This window comes from Hyla sarda, chromosome 2, assembly GCF_029499605.1.
Source record: "Hyla sarda isolate aHylSar1 chromosome 2, aHylSar1.hap1, whole genome shotgun sequence".
Lineage (NCBI taxonomy): Eukaryota > Metazoa > Chordata > Amphibia > Anura > Hylidae > Hyla > Hyla sarda.
Window position 1 is genome coordinate 390,824,206 of NC_079190.1, and position 26,803 is coordinate 390,851,008.

General features: G+C 46.1%; 1 protein-coding gene and 1 long non-coding RNA gene across 2 annotated transcripts in view; one reads left to right on the plus strand and one right to left on the minus strand.

Annotated features, from left to right (window-relative positions):
• The window catches only part of LOC130356734 (uncharacterized), a 66,328-nt gene that overhangs the window by 38,313 nt on the left and 1,212 nt on the right, over positions 1 to 26,803 (minus strand). Inside the window, exons 2-3 of the long non-coding RNA XR_008888976.1 lie at positions 26,040 to 26,175; positions 25,900 to 25,958 (exon numbers count right to left, since the gene is read on the minus strand). This is a non-coding gene — a long non-coding RNA (uncharacterized LOC130356734). The remainder of the gene's footprint in view (positions 1 to 25,899; positions 25,959 to 26,039; positions 26,176 to 26,803) is intronic.
• MKS1 (MKS transition zone complex subunit 1) overlaps positions 1 to 26,803 on the plus strand; it is a 71,510-nt gene that overhangs the window by 24,102 nt on the left and 20,605 nt on the right. Inside the window, exons 6-14 of the mRNA XM_056558639.1 lie at positions 2,696 to 2,824; positions 2,973 to 3,077; positions 7,733 to 7,841; positions 12,345 to 12,401; positions 14,224 to 14,266; positions 17,381 to 17,443; positions 25,216 to 25,286; positions 25,914 to 25,983; positions 26,062 to 26,166. Coding sequence (XP_056414614.1) covers positions 2,696 to 2,824; positions 2,973 to 3,077; positions 7,733 to 7,841; positions 12,345 to 12,401; positions 14,224 to 14,266; positions 17,381 to 17,443; positions 25,216 to 25,286; positions 25,914 to 25,983; positions 26,062 to 26,166 — 752 coding nt within the window. The remainder of the gene's footprint in view (positions 1 to 2,695; positions 2,825 to 2,972; positions 3,078 to 7,732; positions 7,842 to 12,344; positions 12,402 to 14,223; positions 14,267 to 17,380; positions 17,444 to 25,215; positions 25,287 to 25,913; positions 25,984 to 26,061; positions 26,167 to 26,803) is intronic.

The following is a 26,803-nucleotide window of genomic DNA, read 5'->3' on the forward strand; positions in this document are numbered from 1 at the left end:
TGCAAATTAAAAATTTTATTTTTCATTTTCACAGACCCCTGTTTCAAAGATCTGTCAGACACCTGTGGGGTGTAAATGCTCACTGTACCCCTTATTACATTCCGTGAGGGGTGTAGTTTCCAAAATGGGGTCACATGTGGGTATTTATTGTTTTGCACTTATGTCAGAACCGCTGTAAAATCAGCCACCCCTGTGCAAATCACCAATTTAGACCTCAAATTTACATGGTGCACTCTCCCTTCTGAGCCTTGTTGTGCGTCCCCATAACACTTTGCGCCCACATATGGTGTATCTCCGTACTCAGGAGAAATTGCGTTACAAATTTTGGAGGCTTTTTTTCTTTTACCGCTTGTGAAATTTTAAAGTATGGGGCAACACCAGTATTTTAGTGTACAAAAATGGGTTTTTTTACACTAACATGCTGGTGTAGACCCCAACTTTACCTTTTCATAAGGGGTAAAAGGAGAAAAAGCCCCCCAAAATTTGTTAGGCAATTTCTCCCGAGTACGGCGATACCCCATATGTGACCCTAAACTGTTGCCTTGAAATACGACAGGGCTCCAAAGTGAGAGCGCCATGCGCATTTGAGGCCTAAATTAGGGATTTGCATAGGGGTGGACATAGGGGTATTCTACACCAGTGATTCCCAAACAGGGTGCCTCCAGCTGTTGCTAAACTCCCAGCATGCTTGGACAGTCAATGGCTGTCCGGAAATGCTGGAAGTTTTTGTTTTGCAACAGCTGGAGGCTCCGTTTTGGAAACACTGCTGTAGGATACGTTTTTCATTTTTATTGGGGGGGAAGGGGTGGTGGTGGGTGGGGGGGTCAGTCTACGTGTGTATATGTAGTGTTTTACTCTTTATTTTATGTTAGTGTAGTGTAGTGTTTTTAGGTTACATTCACACTGACGGCGGATTACACTGAGTCTCCCGCTTTGAGTTTGAGCTGCGGCTGCTGCAGCTCAAACTTGAAGCAGGGAACGCACTGTAATCCGCCGCCAGTGTGAATGTAACCTGTACATTCACATGGGAGGGGGGGGGGGGGGGGGGCAAAACTACAACTCCCAGCATGCACTGACAGAACGTGCATGCTGGGAGTTGTAGTTTTGCAACAGTTGGAGGCACACTGGTTGGAAAATACTGAGTTAGGTAATAGAACCTATTACCTAACTCTGTATTTCCCAACCAGTGTGCCTCCAGCTGTTGCAGAACTACAACTCTCAGCATGTACTAATTGCCAAAGGGAATGCTGGGAGATGTAGTTATGCAACAGCTGGAGGCACGCAAGTACAACTCCCAGCATGCCGAGACAGCCATTTGCTGTTCCTGAATGCTGGGAGTTGTAGTTTTGCAAGATTTAGAGGGGTTCAGGCTAGAGATCACTGACAGTGGTCTCTAAACTGTGGCCCTCCAGATGTTGCAAAACTACAAATCTCAGCATGCTAAATCACTGCCTCCCAGCAGACCAGAGCAGAAGATCACCGTTAATACTGATCAGTGCTATATCTATACATAGCACTGAACAGTATTAGCAATCTAATGGGGGGCTAAAAAGTTTATAATATATGTAAAAAAATTTTTTTTTTTTTTTTTTTTTATTAAAGCCCCTTCCCAATAAAGTTTTAAATCACTAATGATTGCTATAAATGGTCCCCTATGGGGGGCTAAAAAAAGTAAAAAAATAAATGTAAAAAAGTGATTTTTTTTTTTTTTAACAAGCCCCTCCCCAATAAAGTTTTAAATCACCCCTTTTCCCCATATTAATACAAGAAAGCGTAAAAAAGATAAATAATAAACACATTTGGTATCGTCGCATGCGTAAATGTCTGAACTATAAAAATATAATGTTAATGATCACCCTACGGCAGACGGCGGAAACGTAAAAAAAAATAAAAAAATAAAAAGTCAGCATTTATTTCACATTAAACTTCTAAAAAAATTATAAAAAGTGATCAAAAAGTCACATATACGCAAAAGTAGTACTAAAAAAATTATAAAAAGTGATCAAAAAGTCACATATACGCAAAAGTAGTACTAAACAAACTACAGATCATGGCGCAAAAAATTAGCCCTCACACTTCCCTGAATACGGAAAAATAAGAAAGTTAGAGGTGGTAAAAATTTGGCAATTTTAAATGTACTGATTTTCTAAAAGCAGTACAATAATATAAATTTATGTAACCATGGGTATCATTTTAATCGTATTGATCCAGCGAATAAAGAAAACATGTCATTTTTACCGTAAAGTGTACAGTGTGAAAACGAACCCCCTCCCCCCCAAATTTGCTAAATTATGATTTTCGTTTACATATTATGGGGGGGTTTACCATACATTTTAGGGTAAACTGAATGATGTCATTTCAAAGTCCATCTGGTCACACAAAAAACAAGCCCTCATATGGGTCTGTGAATGGAAATATGAAAGAGTTATGGATTTTAGAATGCGATGAGGAAAAAACGAAAACGCTAAAATAAAATTAGCTGTGTCCTTAAGGCCAAAATGGGTCCTTAAGGGGTTAAACACTGTTATACAGGCTGTGCGCTCACTACGGTGCATGTGATAAAAATGACAGATTCTCTTTTAATTGTTGAAAATCCCTCTGAAAATAGGGGCAACATACTTCTTTAAAAAGCTTACAATATTGTGCCCACCAGTGCTTTGTTTACTATTAATCTGAGTTTTTTTTCTTTTGAAAGGGACGGCGTTGGGATCCGCAATCGTCTTGTCACGTGGAAACCTTCAGAGGAGTTCATAAAGATTAATCATATTCTTAATACTCCTGTGCAGACGATGTACATCATGGCAGATCTAGGACCCAATGAAAGGTGAGTTCACCTACCATCATAGCTGTGTTTACTGTGCATTTCTAGGAACAATAGTATATTTTTCTACATTTAGTCCAAAGTTACATATTGCAAATCCATAAAGTGTTATGCTATCATAATGTTCAGTTTATTTGTGTTCACTTTACAGATTAGGATTAAAGGAGAATGAACATGTTCTTTGTACTATACGTGTAGACAGCAATAACGTCATCACTTTAAAACCTGATGTCACTGGCACTAAAGGTCCATACAGGTAACCGAAGAGCAGAAAGAAATGGTTATATTAAATAAAACACAAGGGAGAGGGGGCGACTTATCAAAACATAGTGCAGCGGAACAGTGGAGCAGTTTACCATAGCAACCAGTCCAATGGCTTCTTTTATTTCTGAAATCTTCTTTTATAGTCTGGAATCTGATTGGTTGCTTTGGTCAACAGCTTCACTGTTCCTCTGCACAGATCTTAAAGGAGTAGTCCGGCGCGCACTTTTCTCATTTTATCCCGTCCGGGCTGCAAAATAAAAGAAAACAAACTTTCTCTTACCTGCCAACGAGCCCCCGGAGCTCTGGTACACTCTGGTACAGGTGTTCGGTCCCCGGCACGTCACACCCGGCTACTTCCTGTTAGCCCGGCACATCACACGGTACTTCAGCCTATCACCGTCCAAGGTGGGACATCGCTGCGGCCGGTGATAGGCTGAAGCTCCGGTGATAGGCTGAAGCTCCGTGTGACGTGCTGGGCTAACAGGAAGTAAGAAGAATATAGCCTGGGGACCGAACACCTGTACCGGAGTGTACCGGAGCTCCGGGGGCTCGTTGGCAGGTAAGAGAAAGTTTGTTTTCTTTTATTTTGCAGCCCGGACGGGATAAAATGAGAAAAGTGCGTGCCGGACTACTCCTTTAACCCCTACAGGACCCATGACGTAACGGTACGTCCCGACACCCTGGGTCTTAAGGACCAGGGACGTACATTTACGTCATGGTCAGTTTTAGTCCCCGCCGTGCGCCGGGCGGGGATCGGAGCGGGATGGCTGCTGAAATCATTCAGCAGGCATCCCGTGCAAATGACCAGGGGGGTCATCAGACCCCCCCATGTCGGCGATCGCGGCAAATCGCAAGTGAATTCACACTTGCGATTTGCGCGATTCCGGGTCATTACGGGTCTATAGTGACCCGGTGACCCGCAATGTAAGGGGGATCGCGGGTGTCTAAGACACCCACGATCCCCCTGAAGCGATAGGAGTGAGGTGGCACGGGTGCCACCCCTCCTATCCCTGCTATTGGTGGTCTAGACGCGACCACCAATAGCAGATCGGGGGCGGGGGGGTTTACTTTCGTTTTCCCCGTCCTGCCCTCCCACAATAGGCGGGGCAGGACGGGGAAACGACGGGGACCGGCGCCGAAGATCCACTTACCGATCCGGGCGGGCGTCGGAGGCTGCAGGCGACGGAGATCGGCGGGCGGCGATGACGTGCGGCTGGATCCGACGGAAGCCGGTGAGTTGCCAAGCAACATCTGGAGGGTACAGTTTGAGACCATTATACAGTGGTCTCTAACTGTAGCCCTCCAGATGTTGCAAAACTACAACTCCCAGCATGCCCAGACTGCTGTTTGGGCATGCTGGAATATGTAGTTTTGCAACAGCTGGAGGGCTACAGTTTGAGACCACTATATAGTGGTCCCTAAACTGTAGCCCTCCAGATCTTGCAAAACTACAACTCCTAGCATGCTCAAACAACTGTTTGCTGTCAGGGCATGCTGGGAATTGTAGTTTTGCAACAGCTGGAGGTCCACAGTTTGGAGATCACTTTGCAGTGGTCTCTAAAACTGTAGCCCAACAGATGCAAAACTGCAAATCCCAGCATGTCCAAACAGCAATCAGCTGTCTCGGCATGCTGGGAGTTGTAGTTGCGTACCTCCAGCTATTGCATAACTACATCTCCCAGCATGCCCTTCGGCGATCAGTACATGCTGGGAGTTGTAGTTTTGCAACAGCTGGAGGCACACTGGTTAGAAAATACTGAGTTAGGTAACAGAACCTAACTGAAGGTTTTCCAACCAGTGTGCCTCCAGCTGTTGCAAAAGTACAACTCCCAGCATGCACGGTCTGTCAGTACATGCTGGGAGTTGTAGTTTTGGAACAGCTGGAGGTTTGCCCCCCCCCCCATGTGAACGTACAGGGTACATTCACACGGGCAGGCTTACAGTAAGTTTCCTGCTCCAAGTTTGGGCTGCGGCAAATTTTTCGCCGTATCTCAAACTTCTAGTGAGAAACTCACCGTAACCCGCCAGTGCGAATGTACCCTAAAAACACTACACTACACTACACTACCACCTAATAAAGAGTAAAACACTACATATACACCCCCTTACACTGTCCCCCCAATAAAAATGAAAAACGTATTGTATGGCAGTGTTTCCAAAACGGAGCCTCCAGCTGTTGCAAAACAACAACTCCCAGCATTTCCAGACAGCCACTGACTGTCCAGGCATGCTGGGAATTTAGCAACAGCTGGAGGCACCCTGTTTGGGAATCACTGGCGTATAATACCCCTATGTCCACCCCTGTGCAATCCCTAATTTAGTCCTCAAATGCGCATGGCGCTCTCTCACTTTGGAGCCCTGTCGTATTTCAAGGCAACAGTTTAGGGCCACATATGGGGTATCACCGTACTCGGGAGAAATTGCACTACTAATTTTGGGGGGCTTTTTCTCCTTTTACCCCTTAGGAAAAGGAAAAGTTGGGGCTACACCAGCTTGTTAGTGTAAAAAAATAAAAAAAATTACACTAACATGCCGGTGTTGCCCTTTACTTTTTATTTTCACAAGCGTTAAAAGGAAAAAAAAGACACCCAAAATTTGTAACGCAATTTCTCCTGAGTACAGAAATACCCCATATGTGGGTGTAAAATGCTTTGTGGGTGCACAACAAGGCTCAGGAGTGAGAGTGCACCATGTACATTTGAGGTCTAAATTGGTGATTTGCACAGGGGTGGCTGATTTTACAGCGGTTCTGACATAACCCCCCCCCAAAAAATACCCACATGTGACCCCATTTTGGAAACTACACCCCTCACGGAATGTAATAAGGGGTACAGTGAGCATTTACGCCCCACAGGTGTTTGACAGATTTTTGGAACAGTGGTCCGTGAAAATGAAAAATTTTATTTTTCATTTGCACAGCCCACTGTTCCAAAGATCTGTCAAACGCCAGTGGGGTGTAAATACTCACTGCACCCCTTATTAAATTCTGTGAGGGGTGTAGTTTCCAAAATAGGGTCACATGTGGGGGGTTCCACTGTTCTGGCACCACGGGGGGCTTTGTAAACGCAGATGGCCCCTGACTTCCATTCCAAACAATTTTTTTTCCCAAAAGCTCAACGGCGCTCCTTCTCTTCTGAGCATTGTAGTGCGCCAGCAGAGCACTTGACGTCCACACATGGGGTATTTCCATACTCAGAAGAGATGGGGTTACAAATTTTGGGGGGTCTTTTCTGCTATTAACCCTTGCAAAAATGTGAAATTTGGGGGGAAACACACATTTTAGTGAAAAAAAAAATTTTTTTTTTACATATGCAAAAGTCGTGAAACACCTGTGGGGTATTAAGGCTCACTTAATTTCTTGTTATGTTCCTCAAGGGGTCTAGTTTCCAAAATGGTATGCCATGTGAGGGTTTTTTGCTGTTCTGGCACCATAGGGGCTTCCTAAATGCAACATGCCCCCCAAAAACCATTTCAGAAAAACGTACTCTCCAAAATCCCCTTGTCTCTCCTTCGCTTCTGAGCCCTCTACTGCGCCCGCCGAACAATTTACATAGACATATGAGGTATGTGCTTACTCGAGAGAAATTGGGCTACAAATACAAGTATACATTTTCTCCTTTTACCCCTTGTAAAAATAAAAAAATTGGGTCTACAAGAACATGCAAGTGTAAAAAATGAAGATTGTGAATTTTCTCCTTCACTTTGTTGCTATTCCTGTGAAACACCTAAAGGGTTAAAACGCTGACTGAATGTCATTTTGAATACTTTTGGGGGTGCAGTTTTTATAATGGGGTCATTTGTGGGGTATTTCTAATATGAAGACCCTTCAAATCCACTTCAAACCTGAACTGGTCCCTGAAAAATAGTGAGTTTGAAAATTTTGTGAAAAATTGGAAAATTGCTGCTGAACTTTGAAGCCCTCTGGTGTCTTCCAAAAGTAAAAACACGTCAATTTTATGATGCAAACATAAAGTAGACATATTGTATATGTGAATCAAAATTTTTTTTATTTGGAATATCCATTTTCCTTACAAGCAGAGAGCTTCAAAGTTAGAAAAATGCAAATTTTTCAAATTTTTCATCAAATTTTGGGATTTTTCACCAAGAAAGGATGCAAGTTACCACAAAATTTTACCGCTATGTTAAAGTAGAATATGTCACGAAAAAACAATCTCGGAATCAGAATGATAACTAAAAGCATTCCAGAGTTATTAATGTTTAAAGTGACAGTGGTCAGATGTGCAAAAAACGCTCTGGTCCTGAGGTGTAAAATGGCCTGGTCCTTAAGGGGTTAATATATCTCCCCAAAAGCGGTTCACATTGTAAATGGGTTTTGTGTTTAATTTGGACATGATGAAGCTTTACTGTATACACCGTATCTGTATTCTTTTTCTCTGTGTCTGTCTCTCTCTTTGACTCTCTGTCTCTCTCTCTCTTTCTCTCTCTTTCTGTCTCTCTCTCTGTCTTCTTTCTGTCTGTCTCTCGCTCTCTCTGTATATAGAGAGGTTTTTATATAGGATAGTTTTTTTTTCTCCACGGAAAATTCTTTAATTTTGAGAACCTGAATAAATAATTGTCCTAGTGTTGCACAGAAGAGTACTTGTGGGGCACTGTTACACCCAATAACTGCCGCTCGCTTGTCCTTAGGCTGGAGGTAGAAAGTCACAAGCGAGAACTATGGAGGTACACCCTTAACCACGTCTCTGAGTCAGTCCAGCAAGAAGAGCAGGAGCGAGAAGAGACACTCTGCAAAGATGTGAGTGAATGTTAAAGGGACTGTGTCATCAGAAAATTACCTGATATTACTTAAATCAAAATTTTTAAGAATTTTTTTTTGGGAGGTTTTAGTAATTTTGCATTTTAGCATCTATATTTTAACCCCTTCCAGCAGAACACTGTATATATGCGACGGATGACTGAATACCTTTGTGCATTCCGCCTTATATATATACGGCATTCATTATAAATACGCTCCTGCGGCGCTGCATGGGTGTTACATTCTTATACTGGTCAAATTTCATTTGACACAGTCACCATTGGAATAAATTACTCGGATTACATAAACAAAAATGACATTTATTATTAGGCTCATAGACAAATATGGCAGACAGAACAAACTAGTAAATCTTATGTAAATAACAGTCCTTGCTTAAGTATTACAATATGAAGTGTAGGCATGTTCTTAGAACATTCTCACCAACTGAGGTTTGTGTGGGCTGGATCCATCATCAGACTGGTTTGGCTCCGCCTCCTTCCTCTTAGCTTGGCTTGGCTTCCTTGTTACTTCATGAATGATGCCCTCCTCGTCCTCCATGAATGAGGCTTCCTGAATGATGCTGCCCCATGGTGTTGCAGTCTTCTTTTATACCATACTTATGGGTGTATTCTTTACATATGTGGGCGTGGTTATACTAAGTCTTATATCCATAAATATACTTGTCTCTATATATCTCCTCCTAGTGGGTTGGTTTGAGTATATCTTTAACTTAAGGGTGTATACATTATGTCATGCTTAACTTGCATACTGATTGGACATTACTACCCTTCACATATATGGCAGGCCTGTGACTAGAATAGTATAGTGTGTTATGTATACCTCAGCAATTTTATCTAAAGGTTTAGCTGTCTATAGCTTAACTGTTTAAAGTCATGGCATCCATTTTAGGTTTGACTTTTGTCAGCCATCTTGTATACCCTAGAGTTATAATTGTATATTAAATAATATTTTTACAATGGGTTAATCAGCTTGACTTCTGGTGTGTCCGGCGGGAGACCACTTCCACCTGACACCCCAGGACCCCATTTGATTAACCCGTGCAGCGATCGGGTGTGCTTGATCGTGCGGCGTGATCGATGGGCATGCGACAGGATCAGAGGTACATGGAGGTCCTGACTGAGTGGGTGAGTCCTCGCCCTCTTGTAGTTGCGAAACTACAATTCCCACAATGCCCCGACAGTCTGGTCTTACTGCGAGTTGTAGTTTTGAAACATCGGGAGGACCACAGTTTGGAGACCAATATGTAGTGGTCTCTAAACTGTGGCCATCCATATGTTGGAAAACTACAACTCCCAGCATGCCCAGACAGCCAACAGATGTCGGGGCATGCTGGGAGTTTTAGGTTTGCAACATCTGGAGGGCCACACTTTGGCGGCCACTGGTCTGTTGCCTGCCGCTGGTTGCTGGTGGCATGGACCACAAACACCCACAAAAAAGCACAAAAAAAAACTCTGCAGTAACAATTCACTGATCAGCAATCATCGCAGTCTGCACACGGGGTACGGTCTTGCCACACAGCGCAGAACAGTCGCTCCCCAAAAAGTGCAAAAAAACTAAACCTGCACTGTAAAAAGCCATTTGCTTGCCACCAAGACCGACAATGAGGGGGAGGAGAAAGAACCCACATTATTTCCTCCTCCCCCTCGTCATCCCCCAAAAGGCAGCACCAGAGGGCAATGCCAGTAGAGGTCCCCCATACTAGTGAAACAATCCCCTTTACAATTCCCCGTCTCCCCATATAGGTGACGCCATCTGGACCCAAGTCATGACGGTTATGAGCCATGGATTTCTGGGATTGTAGTCTGCCCTGGAATCCAAATTGACCCCAAAGTCATCACTGAAATGAAGTTTACGTTTTTTTCAGTGAGGACTTTTTATGGCGGCTCAAACAAACTTTTACGGCCCAGCACCCCGATGCTTTCTTGTGCTCACAGCAGAATATCATCTGCAAATATTTCTGCGGCGGAAATCCTAATCCTGGAGTCCGCAGTAAGCATAGACATGTCTATTCTTTCTGCGGAGTCCACACAGAAGTGCATTGACGTCTATCAGACAGTGCACTTCCCAGCACTCGTAGAGCCGTAATGTTCTGCCAGTGCTCCGCTGTCGGTGCCATGTCCACACGAAAATTTTCTGTGCACACATTCCACCGTTTGAACCTAGCCTCAGCCGCCCTTATGCAAATCACTAATTTAGGCCTCAAATGCGCATGGCGCTATCTCACTTCAGAGCCCTGTAGAATCTCAAGGCAATAGTTTAAGGCCACATATTGGGTATTACTGTACTCGGGAGAAATTGTGTTAAAAATTTCGGGGGGCTTTTTTCCTTTTACCACTTCTACACCAGTATGTCCATTTAAAAAAATATTTTTTTTACACTAACATGCTGGGTTTTTCCTTAACTTTTTATTTTCACAAGAGGTAAATGGAGAAAAAGCCCCCCAAAATAAGTAACGCAATTTCTCCCGAGTGCGCAAATACCCCATATGTGGGCGTAACTTGCTCTGAGGAAAATTTTGCACTGTATTAAAGTAGAATATGTCACGAAAAAACAATCTCTGAATCAAATTCATACGTAAAAGCAACTCAGAGTTATTAATGCATAACGTGAAGGTGGTCTGATTAGCAAAAGATGGCTGTGTCCTTAAGGTCAAAATGGGCTATGTCCTTAAGGTTAAAATAATCCTGAAATATTGCAGGGCTCTGTACACTGAGGACAAGCAGGGCTCTGTACACTGAGGACAAGCAGGGCTCTGTACACTGAGGACAAGCAGGGCTCTGTACACTGAGGACAAGCAGGGCTCTGTGCACTGAGGACAAGCAGGGCTCTGTGCACTGAGGACAAGCAGGGCTCTGTGCACTGAGGACAAGCAGGGCTCTGTGCACTGAGGACAAGCAGGGCTCTGTGCACTGAGGACAAGCAGGGCTCTGTGCACTGAGGACAAGCAGGGCTCTGTGCACTGAGGACAAGCAGGGCTCTGTGCACTGAGGACAAGCAGGGCTCTGTGCACTGAGGACAAGCAGGGCTCTGTGCACTGAGGACAAGCAGGGCTCTGTGCACTGAGGACAAGCAGGGCTCTGTGCACTGAGGACAAGCAGGGCTCTGTGCACTGAGGACAAGCAGGGCTCTGTGCACTGAGGACAAGCAGGGCTCTGTGCACTGAGGACAAGCAGGGCTCTGTGCACTGAGGACAAGCAGGGCTCTGTGCACTGAGGACAAGCAGGGCTCTGTGCACTGAGGACAAGCAGGGCTCTGTGCACTGAGGACAAGCAGGGCTCTGTGCACTGAGGACAAGCAGGGCTCTGTGCACTGAGGACAAGCAGGGCTCTGTGCACTGAGGACAAGCAGGGCTCTGTGCACTGAGGACAAGCAGGGCTCTGTGCACTGAGGACAAGCAGGGCTCTGTGCACTGAGGACAAGCAGGGCTCTGTGCACTGAGGACAAGCAGGGCTCTGTGCACTGAGGACAAGCAGGGCTCTGTGCACTGAGGACAAGCAGGGCTCTGTGCACTGAGGACAAGCAGGGCTCTGTGCACTGAGGACAAGCAGGGCTCTGTGCACTGAGGACAAGCAGGGCTCTGTGCACTGAGGACAAGCAGGGCTCTGTGCACTGAGGACAAGCAGGGCTCTGTGCACGGAGGACAAGCAGGGCTCTGTGCGCCGAGGACAAGCAGGGCAAGTTGAGTTCTGGTTGCTAATGGCAATGAGGCCAGTTTAACAAAAACATTTTTGTCTTCTGCAATTAGGATGTCTTTTATGGAAAAAAATCATTGAGATTGTTGTAAATGTTGACCCGATAATAATCTTTTACAAACTGAGAAATAAATTAATCGTAGTTTGTTACTATAGAGAAAAGGCTCTGGCTCTGGCTCTGTTCAGACTTTAGCTGGAGGTCCATCATAACAGATGGAAACGATAACACTTTTTAAAAATTTTTTACTTTATCCATTAGACACTGCCAGTGTCCACTGTGTGTTGAATTTAGTAATGTGTCATGGTTTATGCCAGAAACCTCAACTCTATTGTAAACAGATCCTAAGCCAATCTAGAGCTGAAATATTTTCAGTTCATCCGGTGCCAACTAAATTAGTCAGAGATAGGACCATGCATACATTGCCAGTCCCCATAGAGGAAATGTATTCTAAGCAGTATTCCGACGAATGAATGAACAAGCTTATTCTTTTGGCGGATGAATGTCAGTGGCTGAATGCTCTGATTTTGAAATTCCATAATGCGCATGGTGCTGTGGAATCCCATTGACAGTAATGAGATTCTGCTGCTCCAGAATTTCCAGAAGAAATTCAGTAGGGTGAACCCAGTCTAACTCTCTGTTCAGTTAAAGTCACAGTTCTTGTAGTCTTTGCATTCTTGCTTTAAGGTTCTTCTTACCTTTTCTTTCAGAACACTGCTAGTTCATTTTATGTTTACCTTTATATTAAGCCAAAACTTTTAAATAGAACCTGGTGTGTGATTTATTTTACAGCTGTATAGTAGACATAAAGAATACCTGAACAACCTGGTGGGCTCAGACTTTGAAATGGTAAGTTTTCTAGTGTCCTTTCTACTGTAACATGTAATGATTTATCTGTGTACATATTGCAGCTCTGTTTGAAGGGTATTTCCTTTAGTTAATACTGATCACCTGCCCACGGGATAAGTGTCTGTCCAACTGCAGAGCATAAGCACTTCTGCGCCATTCAACGTCTATGGGACTGCAAAAACATCTGCAATGTTCTCTTGGCATATGTAAACAAACAAGATGTTATCTAAGTGTTCCATACCTGTTCTAGAGGGTAGACCATGCATTTTTTATTCATCTTGTATATCTCCTAATTTTTATGCTAAATTGGGAAATCAGTTCACACAGCCTCCAATACAATGACCCCTCGACCTACGATGGCCCCGACATACGATAATTTCAACATGCGATGGCCTCTCAGAGGCCATCACATGTTGAAGGCAGCATCAACATACGATGGTTTTGTATGTCGGGGCAATCGCATAAGCGGCTATCCGGCAGCGCAGACTGCTTCAGCTGCCACCGGATAGCCGTTTACAGTGCCCCGTGAGCTCCGGTGATATTCACTCACCTATCCTCGGGGCTCCGGCGCGTCCTCTTCAGGATCCTCTGCATCGTCGGCGCTCTCCATCGACGTCATCACGTCGCTACGCACGCCGTCCTGTCATCCAATAGGAGCGGGGTGTGTAACAACGTGATGGCGGCGACGGAGATCGAGGATGTCGGGGAAGCAGAGGCCTTACCAGAGCGTCGGGGACACCTCGGGGACGCTGCGACAGCGATGGACAGCGACATCCCGGGCAGCGGTGACGGTCCGGAGCGGCGGGGACAGGTGAGTACAACTTCTTCTAACAGTGGTCTACAACCTGCGGACCTCCAGATGCAGCCAACTGCTGTCCGGGCATGCTGGGTGTTGTAGTTTTGCAACATCTGGAGGTCTGCAGGTTGTAGACCACTGTCCTATACTTTACATTGCACGGATCCCTCAACATACAATGGTTTCAACAAACGATGGTCCATTTGAAACGGATTACCATCGTATGTTGAGGGACCACTGTACTGTAATTTTTCCAGACCTCATGTGAGATATAGAGGAAAAGAATTCATAGGAACTAAGTGGCTATAGAACGATAATTAAACAAAATTCCAGACAATTATCAAAGGTTGAATAGCACATTAAACAGTCGGCCGTCACGCCCCCTCACATAGACTTGCATTGAGGGGACGGGCGTGACGTCACACGGGGGAGGAGTCCTGACGTCACGGACTTGCGTCCCCGGAGTCGCGACTCAGACCCTCCAGCGGTTCCGGTGAGAACACAGGTGGGTGCCGCAAGCAATAATGCGGGGGTCCCCAGCGGCGGGACCCCCGCGATCAGAAATCTTATCCCCTATCCTTTGGATAGGGGATAAGATGTCTAGGGTGGGAGTACCCCCTTTAAGGTACTTAAACAATGAGAAATTGTTATGACCAGACTCTACAGGGATTAATGGGAGAAAATCGGGAGGGTGTTTTTCCATGGGTCTCCACGTGCACCGAGCAGATGCCAACAAATAGGTTATAGAGGACCGTCACCTGCTAATTCTCTGTTGAGGTACCATGTCATGTGACAGAGGGTTTGCTTAACCTTACATTGCATTCTTACAGTGCACTTATGTGCATTTAGCTCCACACGTTGTAAATACTAGAAACAACATGGTAGGGGCCAATAAGAAATCTGTATTCTGCTACTTTAAACGCACAGTTAATCTTTGTATATTATATATCAAAATATTAATTGAAACCTAAACATAGCATAACTTTTGTTTAATAAATGAATAATAAAAATATGTTCTTTTTACAGCCTCCCAGTGGCGCTTTGCGAGTTTTTGTCAATGGGGAGATTGGTGAGTCAGTTACTAGTTTGTACTAGTGATTTGCGTTTGTGGTTTATTATTACTTAGTTAGTTATTATTTTATTTTACACATAGTGGACATTGTATTTCTATAGTTCATAACCAATAATTGAGATCACTGGAACATATAAAAAAGTTGAAATGAAATCCTTTAGCAACCCACCAGTGTTAAAGGGGTACTCTGGTGGAAAACTTTTTATTTTTATTTTTTTTAAATCAACTGAATTACTTCTATAAAAAAATCTTAATCCTTCCAGTACTTATTAGCGGCTGTCTAATACAGAGGGAATTCTTTTCTTTTTGGATTACTTTTCTGTCTGTCCACAGTGCTCTCTGCTGAAACCTCTGTCCATGTCAGGAACTGTCCAGAGCAGGACAAAAATCCCCATAGCAAACATATGCTGCTCTGGACAGTTCCTAAAATGGACAGAGGTGTCAGCATAGAGCACTGTGGCCGTGACAGAAAATAATTTCCTGTGCAGTATACAGCCACTAATAAGTCCTGGAATGATTAAGAATTTTTAATAGAAGTAATTTACAAATCTGTTTAACTTTCTGGCACCAGTTGATAAAAAAAAAAATGTTTTTTCAAGTTTTCCACCAGAGTACCCCTCTAAAGTAAATTTACATCTTATTTGCCATGTAAAATATTGCCTAACACTGGCTCATTCTGACCAGGAACTCCTCTTCTGTGCCCTGATGCGATTTTGAGTGTTTGGGCAGACACTCGTGAATCTTTTCTGCCCGCTTGTTCTAAAGAGAATACTGTGATGACTCCTCTTATGAGGTGCCAGCACAGTTTCTGAAGGCGTTTTCAGACTTAGGGTGCGTTCTCACTGCGGAATCTCCGCTCGCTGTATTCCGCGAGTGGAGATTCCGCCTGGCGGCCGCCACCGTACGTGATTCGGCGCTAGGGCCTCGGGGCACTGAGCAGTCACCATTGACGGCTATTCAGTGCTCGCGGAATCCGCACTAAGAATGAACATGTTCTTTCTTTGCGCGGAACAATGTCAGCGGCTGAATTGTCCGCCGTGAAAATTCCAGTGTGAACGGGTCTCACGGAGACCCCATCACACTAATGTTAAGTTCACACCGCGGAATTCCGCTCGCGGAGTTCCACTCGTGGAATTCTGCGGGAATTACGTAGTGTGAACGCACCCTAAAGCTTTCCCATGAGGGGAAGTAATTGTCTGAAGTTATAGCAATGATCACAGTTTTCATTGTCACAAAATTAAAATATATATACACATAAAATATGAATATACATAATGTATAAATACAGCTATTTGATCCCCAAAAATATTTTAAAAGTAGAAGGGTCACTGTTAAAGCGGACCTGTCAGCAGGTTATTAGGGTGTAAAGTAAGGCCATGGCTGTATTAGGCTTTTTACCTTGGATCTCATTTACCTAGTGTAAATGACTCCTCCAGCAACAAAGGATATCAGTTTAAAAAGATATGCAAATAAGGATTTGAGGCCATTGGGTATTCCCCTCAGATGCTAGAGTACAGAGGAGAGGCGGGGATTACACTACAACCTTTTGGATAACATATAGAGTTAGAGGAGGTGATCAGGAGTGTAACTAACTGGTGAAGGGGCTGTGCTTTGCTCTAGCGACCGAGGGGAACGTCTGGTGGGCTTTTACTCTTTTATATCTCGGTCCTGGAGGGGTCAACAAACTATTTAGAGGTATGTAAGGATTTAGGGTCAAAAGTCCTCTTCATCCATGCCCTTACTTTATACCCTAAATAAATGCTGTCAGGTCCGCTTTAATGTCATCTCACAAACTTAATGTATATGACTGCAAGTGCAGCACAAGGGTGAAATAGCTAAATGACTGCATTTGTCAATTGTTCCAAACAGCAGATATCAAAAGGATAGGGGATAAGATGTCTCATTGCGGGGGTCCCGCCGCTGGGAAATCCCCGCAATCTCTGCTGCGGCACCCAAGACATCTGGTGCAAGGAGTGAACTTCGCTCCGTGCCGGATGACTGCCGATGCGGGGGCTGAGGCTGTGACGTCACGGTCACGCCCCGCTCATGCCTCACGGCCATGCCCCCTCAATGCAAGTCTATGAGAGGGGGCGTGACGGCTGTCATGCCCCCTCCCAAAGACGTGCATTGAGGGGGCGTGGCCGTGACGTCAAGAGCCTCCGGTGTGAGGTGGTTTTTTGCGCCCCGTAGATCCATGCGTCCGCTCCTCCCCCAGCTCTCCGAACATTTCCGAAGCTAGAACTGGGGGAAGGCAGAGCAAGGGAAGGGAGGAGGTTCACGCCCCCTCCCTCATCTCCCCTCCCTGAGCTCGGAGGACGCAAATCTCTACGACACGCCCCCTCCCTGAGGAGATAGATCTCAACAGCAGGTCCCCTCCCTCATCTCCCCTCCCTGAGGATGTAGAGCAGTGCTCCCAATGAGCTCTATGTGTAAAGGGGGACATACTGTACGGGCTAAAGGGGGACATACTGTACGGGCTAAAGGGGGACATACTGTACGGGCTAAAGGGGGACATACTGTACGGGCTAAAGGGGGACATACTGTACAGGCTAAATGTCCCCCTTTAGCCCATACAGTATGTCCCCCTTTAGCCCGTGCAGTATGTCCCCCTTTACACATAGAGCTCATTGGGAGCACTGCTCTATGTCCTCAGGGAGGGGAGATGAGGGAGGGGGCGTGAACCTCCTCCCTTCCCTTGCTCTGCCCTCCCCCAGTTCTAGCTTCGGAAATGTTCGGAGAGCTGGGGGAGGAGCGGGCGCATGGATCTACGGGGGCGCAAAAAACCACCTCACACCGGCACTGCACCCGACGCCCTAAAGGAACACCGGGTGCAGCAGGGAGATCGCGGGAGATCAGACATCTTATCCCCTATCCTTTCAATAGAGGATAAGATATCTAGGGGCGGAATACCCCTTTAAATACATTCTCTCCAAGATAGACATAGTGGAATGAACACATGACTTATGGTACAGAGCAGCTAATGGATGAAGTTTAATTTAATCTTCTTGATGAACAGGACAATATTGTGTAATATTAGAATCGCATAGATTTTTAGCATTTTCCATGTTTTTAGTGTTTTCACAATGTTTCTGATTTTGTCTCTTATCCCAGTGTCTGCACAAGGATATGAATATGATAATCTCTATGTTCATTTCTTCATGGAGCTACCAAAACGTAGGTATCTAGGTTAAAAGAGCATTTTTCATTATATCTGATTATGTTGGTCACATTTGGACAAACATTCCAGTGGTTTTATATTCCAGGGGTTGCTTATTCATGTGGATTAAAGTCACGAACTGTAATATGTGTAAATGTCTGATTATCCAGCAGAACTTGATTGATATAGATATGAATTAAAAAAGTTCCCCTTAGTCAAGGAATAGAATTCCTGTACCATTGGAGTTAAGAAGAATATAAATCTTTACAGAAATGTCATTCCTGTAGGCTAAATTGAACGCCAATGATAGAATTACAGATTTCTCGGTCGCTCTTCATTGGGGGATACCTTACTGATGGTTTATTATCTTGCCACTAGGAGGCGCTGACACTAGGAAAAAAAGTCTGCTCCTCCCAGGCAGGATATACTCGCCCACTGGAAGTGAGGTAACCAGTTTTAGCTAGTGTCAGCTCCCCAGACCTGGTCTTTTTTCCCTTTGTTTTTTTTTCCTAGTTTCAGTCTAAAGTTTTGGTTTTCTCTCCTTTTGTTGTTTTTTCTAGCGTGGGGCGACTGGAGCATGGTGCTTCCTGATCCTCCACCTGCGAGCTAGGCGCACGGTGCATTGCTGGATATGGGCCGTTAACCCCTCCTCGCCAACAACCAGCGCCTGGTGGTGTACCCTGGGTCTGGGTCCCCCATTTGCCCCTTTGCCAGGCTGGCATAAGGCAGGAGGCTTAAGGCAGGTGGCCCTAGCTGGTCGAAGTCTTCGAGGGTGAGTATGTGGCGGCTGAGGTGAGTATACAAACCCCCCTCCCTTCCCTCCCTTAACACCAACCCCACCCCCTCTCAGCGAACGAGCATATTGTGTCCCTATTTCTGGGGCTGGTTTTGGGGTCGCTCTTTTATTCATGCAGCTTCGGCTGAATCTCCTATCTGGTGGGGTGTTACCAGGGAGCTGCGCCATCCTTTTCACTTTCACTTCCGCAGTCCCGCCGGCTGGAGCCGTCTCCTCCTCACCTCTGCGCCGGGTCTGCTGTGCGGATCCGGCAGGGAGTGCGCTCCAGGGTGTTCAGCCGACGGGAGTTCGGGGGGAGGGGGGGTTATTGGAATCATGGCGGCCGTAGCTCCGCCTTTCTTCCTCTGCCTCAACGCGCGAGCCGGGAGGTCAGGCAGCGCCTCCTCTCCGGCTTGCGCGCTTCTGGGGGCCGTCCCCTCACTCCATGATGCCTAGCTCTGCCCTCCTTCCCCGCTGCGGGGTCGGCGGCGCTCCGATATCGAGCAGAGCTGTAGGACAGCTAGCAGGTGCTTCTATAGCACGCTGCTATGAGCCATCGCTGCTCCAGTGGCTTCTGCATATGGGACATATGCACTGCGGGCAGCACTTTGCAGGGCACCCTGCGCCTGATTCCCCCTTCCAGCCTTTAGTGCATGATATTTTATCAGATATAAAAATATATATAATGTGTGTGTGTGTGTAAGATTCCTTTGTCACTCACACCTTTTTTGGTGTAGTTTGGCACCCCCTGGTGGCCCATACTCTTTTTGCACTCGCTTGAGGCATCCTTAATCCTTTGCTGCTCACAATCATGGAGCATATCAAACAGCCATGGCAGGTTGTTGCCAGGGCTTCCTGTTTTCCTTGGATACTGCCGGGGGATATATTCAAGCACTCTGCTCATACAATACTAAGGCCCTTTTGCGTTCCTGTCAGATGCTCAGGTTTCTTTTGAGATTCCGCATCTGTCAGGTCTGCCGGCCACCCATCCTAGGGGTGTTCTTGGCAGGTCATGCTATATGGAAATGAAAAAGCTGAGTTGGAGGTACTCAATCTGCTTAGTATGTATTGTCCGAGATCTCTATCCTGGTGGAATCCTCAGACCACCTTGAAATTAAAGGAAAAGTAGTGATGGTAGTGGATGAGATCTCAAGGACTGGGGAATAAAGGGTGTGAAGTGGCTGGAATAAAAGATGATGCAGGGAGTTGAATGGATGAATGGATACAAAGTGATGGATGCGAATATAGATAGTGCGGCTTAGAGAATGACTCAGAGGATGTGTGATGCTTATTAAATGCAAGGCTGGTGATTAAGTATGGAAAGATAGAGAGGTATATGTATAGTGTATATGTAAATGAATGGTGACTGTTGTGTGTATGTCTACTATGTTGCAAAATGAATCAGGTGTTGCTGAAATAACTACTGCAATAGATGTGTGAATAAAATTGATGTACTAAATGTCCAGGGTACAACACATTTATTAATCAAATAAAAACAAAATAATTGTTAAGTCAATTTAAACAGTTAGGTAGAAATGTGGAGTAAGAGTGCAGGGCCCTTGCACTTTTTCCCACCTGTTATAATTAAAAGGTACAGATGAATATGTGAAATAAAACACACTTATATGTGATTAGATGACAACACACTCTCAGTTTGAAAGTTCAGTGGTGGTTAGAGGCAGATCCACTTATGTGTACTTGCAACCTCTGGAGACCCCCAGTCTGGGGCCCACCGTTGCAGGAAAAACAGGTACGGCTTGGCCGTTTTTAAATAGAGTACAGTGGTGGGGATAAATAACAACAAGTCCTTTAATCCATAGGTTCAGTGGTATAGATAACAATGTCTCTACTGAAGGTATAGTTAGATGGTTCCTGCATACACAGCGTGGCGGCTGTGCAATAGTGCAAATGAATTGGCGGCTCGGCGGCCGTAAAAATAAAGTCTTCGGTACTGTGTACTGCTTACCCGTCCTGTGGGTAGGTGGAGCGAGGCTCTGCGAGATGGGGTCCCGATGTCCATTGCGCTGGGATGTCCTGGTGGTGCGGTCTGTCTGCCGATAGGCCGGTCGCCTAGTCCGTGCCCTGGCTTTGTCGGTCTCTGTCTCTGAAGGGGTCTCGGTCTTTGTGATAATGCTGGTAATGCTCGGTGCTACTTGGTGATAGCCGTGGAGCGCACTGCGATAGCTGTAGGTGGTGACTTGAGATTGTGAACGTGGGGTATCTGGTGGTGGTCTCTAAAGAGGTGTGTCAGGCAGTGTGAGAGTAATCAGATGCGTTTCGGACTATCGTAGTCCTTGCTCAGTGATCTGTAGATGTCCGATGGAGTTACCTGTTGGCTACTATGGTCCCATACCTCTAAGCCAGACAGTGGTCTGCATGGTTTCCTACTCCGCCTGTCACACATCACATGGCTGATGTAGATGCGGCTAGAGTTCTGGTACCTCACTAATGTGTGTGGTGCCTGCTGGAATGACTTGTTGTCTACTATGGACCCGTACCATTACACCAGACAGTGGTCTGCATGATTTCCTCTGCCGCTTGTCACACGTCACACATCACACAGCTGTTGTATCTGCGGCTGGTTTCCGGAACCTCTCTACTGAGCGGGGTGTCTGATGGGGTGACACATTGTCTATTATGTACCCATACCAGTGAGACAGACAGTGGTCTGCATGGTTTCCTACATTGCCTATCATACGACTGATGTAGCTGCGGCTAGAGTTCCGATACCTCACTACTGCTAGGTGCTCAACGGCATGACTTGTTGTCCACCACGAACCATACCAGTAAGTCATTAAGTGGTCTGCATGTTTCCTCTGCCACCTGTCACACATCAATTGGTTGATGTATCTGCAGCTGGAGTTCCGGTAACTCACTACTGTGCTAGATGTCCGATGGAGTTCCCTGTTGGCTACTATGGTCCCATACCTGTAAGCCAGACAGTGGTCTGCATGGTTTCCTACACCGCCTGTCACACATCACATGGCTGATGTAGATGCGGCTAGAGTTCTGGTACCTCACTAATGTGTGTGGTGCCTGCTGGAATGACTTGTTGTCTACTATGGACCCGTACCAGTACACCAGACAGTGGTCTGCATGATTTCCTACACCGCCTGTCATCAGCTGATGTATCTGCGGCTGGAGTTCTGGTGCCCCACTGCCGTGCGCGGTATGTGTAGACCTGACCAAGCATGTCCCGCGGACCCTAGGATGACAGGAATGCATTCCATATCTCCTCTGCCTTCCCCTATCTCTAAGGGGGGCGGGGGTTTCTATCCATGTCTCCTAGGCCTCCCCGCCCTTCCACCTATGACAAATAAGCACAGTTATTCTGGCTGTTTCATTTTCTCCAGCACCTGGAGGTGTTCTTGTTCAACCAGGCTGTGGTACGCACGCTTTCCGCCGCGTTTCCTGTACAGGTTTCCTGTACCCCACTGCTGGGTGAGGGATCTGGAGGAGGGTCCATATAGTTACATAGGGTTGATGCCAGTCAGACAGTCCTTCGTCTGTTGGGTCTTCTATGCCTCCAGGTCACCCGTTGGATGGGCCGCACTCACGTTCCCCGCTTTCTGTGGGTGGTTGAATGGACTGACTCCGGTTCGGCCAAACGGTTTCCGCATGGCTTACTATTACGTCGGGTCACCTACCATACTCTTTCCACACCGTGGACGGTGGTTCAGATAACCCACTGCCAGGTGTAGTTCCGAATGAGTCCCCTCGGGTGGCTCCGTGGGCCTTCTATAATGCACCACATACTGGTTTGCAGGGTTCCCTACTTTACCAGGTCCCTCTCTGCATGCCTGCTACTCTGTCTGAAGGCTGGTATCTCACTTCACTGTGTTTCCGTCTGCAGGACCTGGTGTGACCATGGCACACAACCAGACTGTGTCTGCATGCTTTTCTAATCCACCAGGTCTCCTCCTCCGTTTCTGCCGATGCCACGGCTGCAGTCCGGTGTCTCTCTTTCCAGGTGACCTTCCGCAAAGTGGGTCTTGGTGGGTACATAAGACCTTTTTCGTGTCTGCATGTTTCCTGCACCACATAAATTCCTCTTCTCTTGATTCTGTGCCTGCAATCTTGGTGTGTGGCACCATTAGGAGATCACATGTTTTTTTTTTTTCTTTCTGCAGGCTCCAGGGACTTTCTCAGCCACAGCAGCATCACTCTGTTCCCCTTCCTAAGGTTGCAATGTTGGGCTGCTAAAAGCATACCTCCCTTCCTGCAGGGCCTTTTAGATGTCTGCGGTTTCTTTCGTGTCTGCAGTCTTGGCACCCCACTACTATTATGAGGTAACCATGTCTGTGTCCCTCCATATGATAAAGCCGCTTTGTCAATGTAGAGCCCACTTTTCCTTCTGTTTGGTGGGGTGTGTCTCGGGGCTTCCTGGGATTTTGTTTCCGCAGTTCTGTGGAGCACTTTGGTTCTGGCATGGTTCCTGCTGGGGCAACGCAGTCAGTTCTGCCCCTCCCTATAACTCCAGGTACCTCTGGGGTTCCTGTCCAGGGTGGTTCCAGCACCAACTCTGTTGCCTTAATCATCGTCCAGACTGGCTCTCCATACATCTTGTATTTTTGCCCTTCTCCAGTGTGCAGGATTCCTATCCCCCTGGGGGCACGAGGTGGCTCCTCCATACAGCGATGAGTTGTCGCTGGGGTCTGGGGGCTACGTCCTCCCAGTTCTGGTCCATGGCTGTGGGGCAACATTTGCCTGCTCCTTCTGTGCCGGGCGCACTTGCCACTCCCCTTTCCAGGGGGTACGGGGATCAGGGTGTTTGACGTAGTCAGTACCTAAGTTTCATCTCGGCCACCCTTGTTTTCCTTCCTCTAGGGGGACTATTGTTTGTTGAACTTTTTCTACCACCAATATGGTGCCATCTCTCTGTTCCACTATTCAAGTGGGATATCTGGCTGGGCCCTTGTTTTGTGCTAGGAGCAATCAACAGGGCTTTTTACTGTCTAGGTTTGTGTGCTTCCTGTTCACCTTGCAGCCTGGCTCTCTTTTTGTTTTTCTACTGCTGCTGATGCGGCCTTGACTCTCTCCTCTGTTGGAGGAGTTTCTGTTATCTTGTATGACCGTCGACAGCTGGTCTAGCCACCGTCTGTTGTCCGGGTCCTGCCATTGCTCTTCTCCTCCCTTCGCGCAATCTCCCTGGAAGGGTGTGTTCTTCCTTCCCTTTTGTCTGTGTCAGTTGTACTGCACTGTCACCATAGTCTTCTGGAGTTACCTTCTTGTGCCCTTTACCTAAGAGTCCCGGCTGGGTCCTCCCTTGTTTCCCCCTCTGTTTCCGTTCTGGCAGGACGTTTTCTCGGAGTGCTCTGGTCCGCTCGGACCACTGGGATCCAAGACCGGTTAGTCCTGTCCTAGGATGCTCTTCCGGTCCTTGGGCCTTGGTGATGGTTGAGGTCTCTGGCATGTGTAGTGATCCAGCCCAGGATCCTCCTCGATCCCCTTTCGATGTGCGATCGTTCTGTACTGCACTTCTTCACTTCAAGTTTCCACCGGGTCGTTTGTAGAGTTTTCGCGGACATCTGTTTTCCTTACTCTTCACGTATGAGTCTTCCAGGTAACTCAGGAACCTCCAATTCCCATGTCGGCCGCTCCAGTGTTCTGGGATGTTTCTTTTCAGGTTCTTTGGCCATTTGATTTACGGGTTCGTCTTCTGGGTGCATCGGACATCTCTAGTTTCCATGTCTGTCTCTCCGGTACCCGGGATGCCCCCTTTTCAGGGCGAAGAGCTTCCTTCGGGGTTCATGTCCTCCTGAGTTAGAGGGTGTTCAGGTCATCCAGATTACACCAGCCCGGCTACTGTTGCCTCCCGGGTACTCATGGTGGGCCCCTGGGACAGGGTTTTTTGGGTCTGCAGCTGTTCAGGCCTTGTGGACACGTGAGTTCGGTCCCTGGACTGATTCCTTTCCTCTGGTGGTTGTTTTTCCCACCCTAGGGGACTGCTTTGGTACGTCACATCAGTAAGGTGTTCCCCAAAGAGATTTTACAGTGAGTACAAGAAAATCTTCTTTTTTCATAGTTTTATCACTATCAAAAATATCATAAAACAATTTGCCAAATTCATAAACAGGATTACAAAATATATATAAAAATAATTACGATGCGGTCTGGTTGAAAACACTTCTATGCCATAGGGCCTCCTCAAATATAAAGTCTGGTTATCCAGTAGAACTCAGTAGAATGATATCTCTTGCAAAATTGTCTTCCCGTCAAGAAAGGATGTGACCAGTATACATATTATAGGATTAAACTAAAACCTGTCATGAAAAATCCGGTTTGAAGCGGTGGTCTTCTCAAAGAGGTGGTCATGGAGAGAGGTTACACTGTACTCTGTATGGGGGAGATTTATCAAAACCTGTCCAGAAGAAAAGTTGCTGTGTTGCCCATAGCAACAAATTAGATCGCTTCTTTTATTTTTGAAAAGGCCTCTGAAAAATGAAAGAAGCGATCTGATTGGTTGCTATAGGCAAGTCAGCAACTTTTCCTCTGGACAGGTTTTGATAAATCTCCCCCTATATCTTTTCATATTATATTGCTGCATTACTTTATTAAAGATGATAATGATCATTAATGCTAGGGTTACACACTAAATTCTGCAAGTGCTTAGTTTCCCTGCAGCATTACCAAAGGGAAAAGAAAAGCACTACATAGTTTTCATTAAAATCGGTGGACTGTGAAAGTAATGCACTGATATGTCAGGTTACTCTGAGTAAGAGATGCTCTTTGTAACTACTCTGTTCCGTCTAATAGTTGAAATTCTGAATGTAGGGACCATCTGCTGTTGACCCAAAATCCTTTAATAATGTCATTCAGAATTAGATTTCATGATCTAAGATCATGTGATTCTGTTTCCATATTCTTTGCAATGGTCATGCCAAATGGAAATACACCCTGCATACTCTCTTGGTTTTGGACTGGGGCTTGCATGGCAAAGGTCACACTGTAAATTCAACCTAAAATGTATCTAGATGAAGGGATAATTCGGTTTTCTCTATATTCCCTTTGCAGACTGGACCAGTCCTGTCTTCCAGGAGCTTTCAGGTGTTACTCAAAGCTGTAGATCTAAAACCCATGAAAGGGTAAGTACCTGCTGGAAGTTGTCACGGTTCTTTTATATCGCATTTCTTTTAGTCGTTATACCCTGCTGGATTATGGTTTGATTCCTAGATCACAGCAGTGTATTAATGGTTAATGGCACTTATACATTAGTTTGGTCCAAAAATGTTTTTTATTACAACTTGTAATATGAATTATTACCATTGTATTGAGCTATGTATAGATAAGACTTAAAGGAGTACTCTGGCCCTAAGACATCTTATCCCCTATCAGTCACGCCCCCGTCCATAGACTTGCATTTAGGGGGCGGGGTGTGACATCATTAGAGGGCGGAGTTGTGACGTCACGATACTCTGGCCCCTTGGTCGTGATGCTTCAGACACGGAGCGATCATGCAGCTGAGACAGGTGGGTGCTGCATGAGAGATTGCGGGGGTCTCCAGCGGCAGGACCCCCGCAATCAGACATCTTATCCCCTATCCTTTGGATAGGGGATAAGATGTCTTAGGGTCGGAGTACCCCTTTAAGTTCATTGCCAACTGAACACTAACTTTTTGGCGCCTCTTGCTGGCTTTCTCTTTTATTTTTATAGACTTTCATAGATCATTGCAGCCACTTTCTTACTAGTTTCACCAACCTCTCATCTTCTAGGAGAATGTTGCATACTTCTGCCACCCTTTCAGCTTTGAGATGTTTCTATCAGAGGAAGTGGAGTGTGAAGGTATGTTGGTAAAAAGAATGAATCTATTCTGCACTCAGAACCTGTTGTAAATGTACCTCTATTATTTGTTCATTTCAGATATCCCACAATGGCCGATTTTGTATTTCGAGGTCCTTTCTCTGGACTTTTGGCAGAGATATCGTGTTGAAGGATATGGATCGGTTGTGCTTCCACAAACCCCAGGCAAGAACTCTGAACAAAATAAGATGCTTTTACTTTTTTTTTATTCTCAAACTCAAGAAAATATTGCTGTTTAGAGTCACACTAAAGGCGTGTAATTGCATCCACTGTATAGCCCCCAAAGTGCAGAACTGGGTCACTTTCAAGTTCTGTGGTGTCGAATGTTATATCTAATAGGGATCGACCGATATCGTTTTTTTAGGGCCGATACCGATAATCGGTGCAGGTTAGGGCCGATAGCCGATAACTTATACCGATATTCCGGTATAAGTTATCGGCTATTTAACCCCCTGCGACTCCGCTGCAGATCATTGATTTAAAGCGGGGCCTTAAATCAATGATCTGCAGTGGCTTTTGCGGGGCCATAGACCTCCGCCGCCACCACCCGCTTCTCTCCCCTACCTGCCAGGGTGCTCCGGGCCATCCATCCATCGTTCATTTAGTGTCCGGGGGCGTTCCGGGTGGAGGGTGGTCCGGTCCGGGCTGTCCTTCTTCTCCGGCGGTCATCTTCTCCATTCTGGGCAGGCTCCGGCCTAGTACGCTGCATAGACGCCGCTGCGCAGTGACGCCCGTGCGCAGCGACGCACCTGACGTCACGGCGTAGCGGCGTCTATGCAGCGTACTAGGCCGGAGCCTGCCC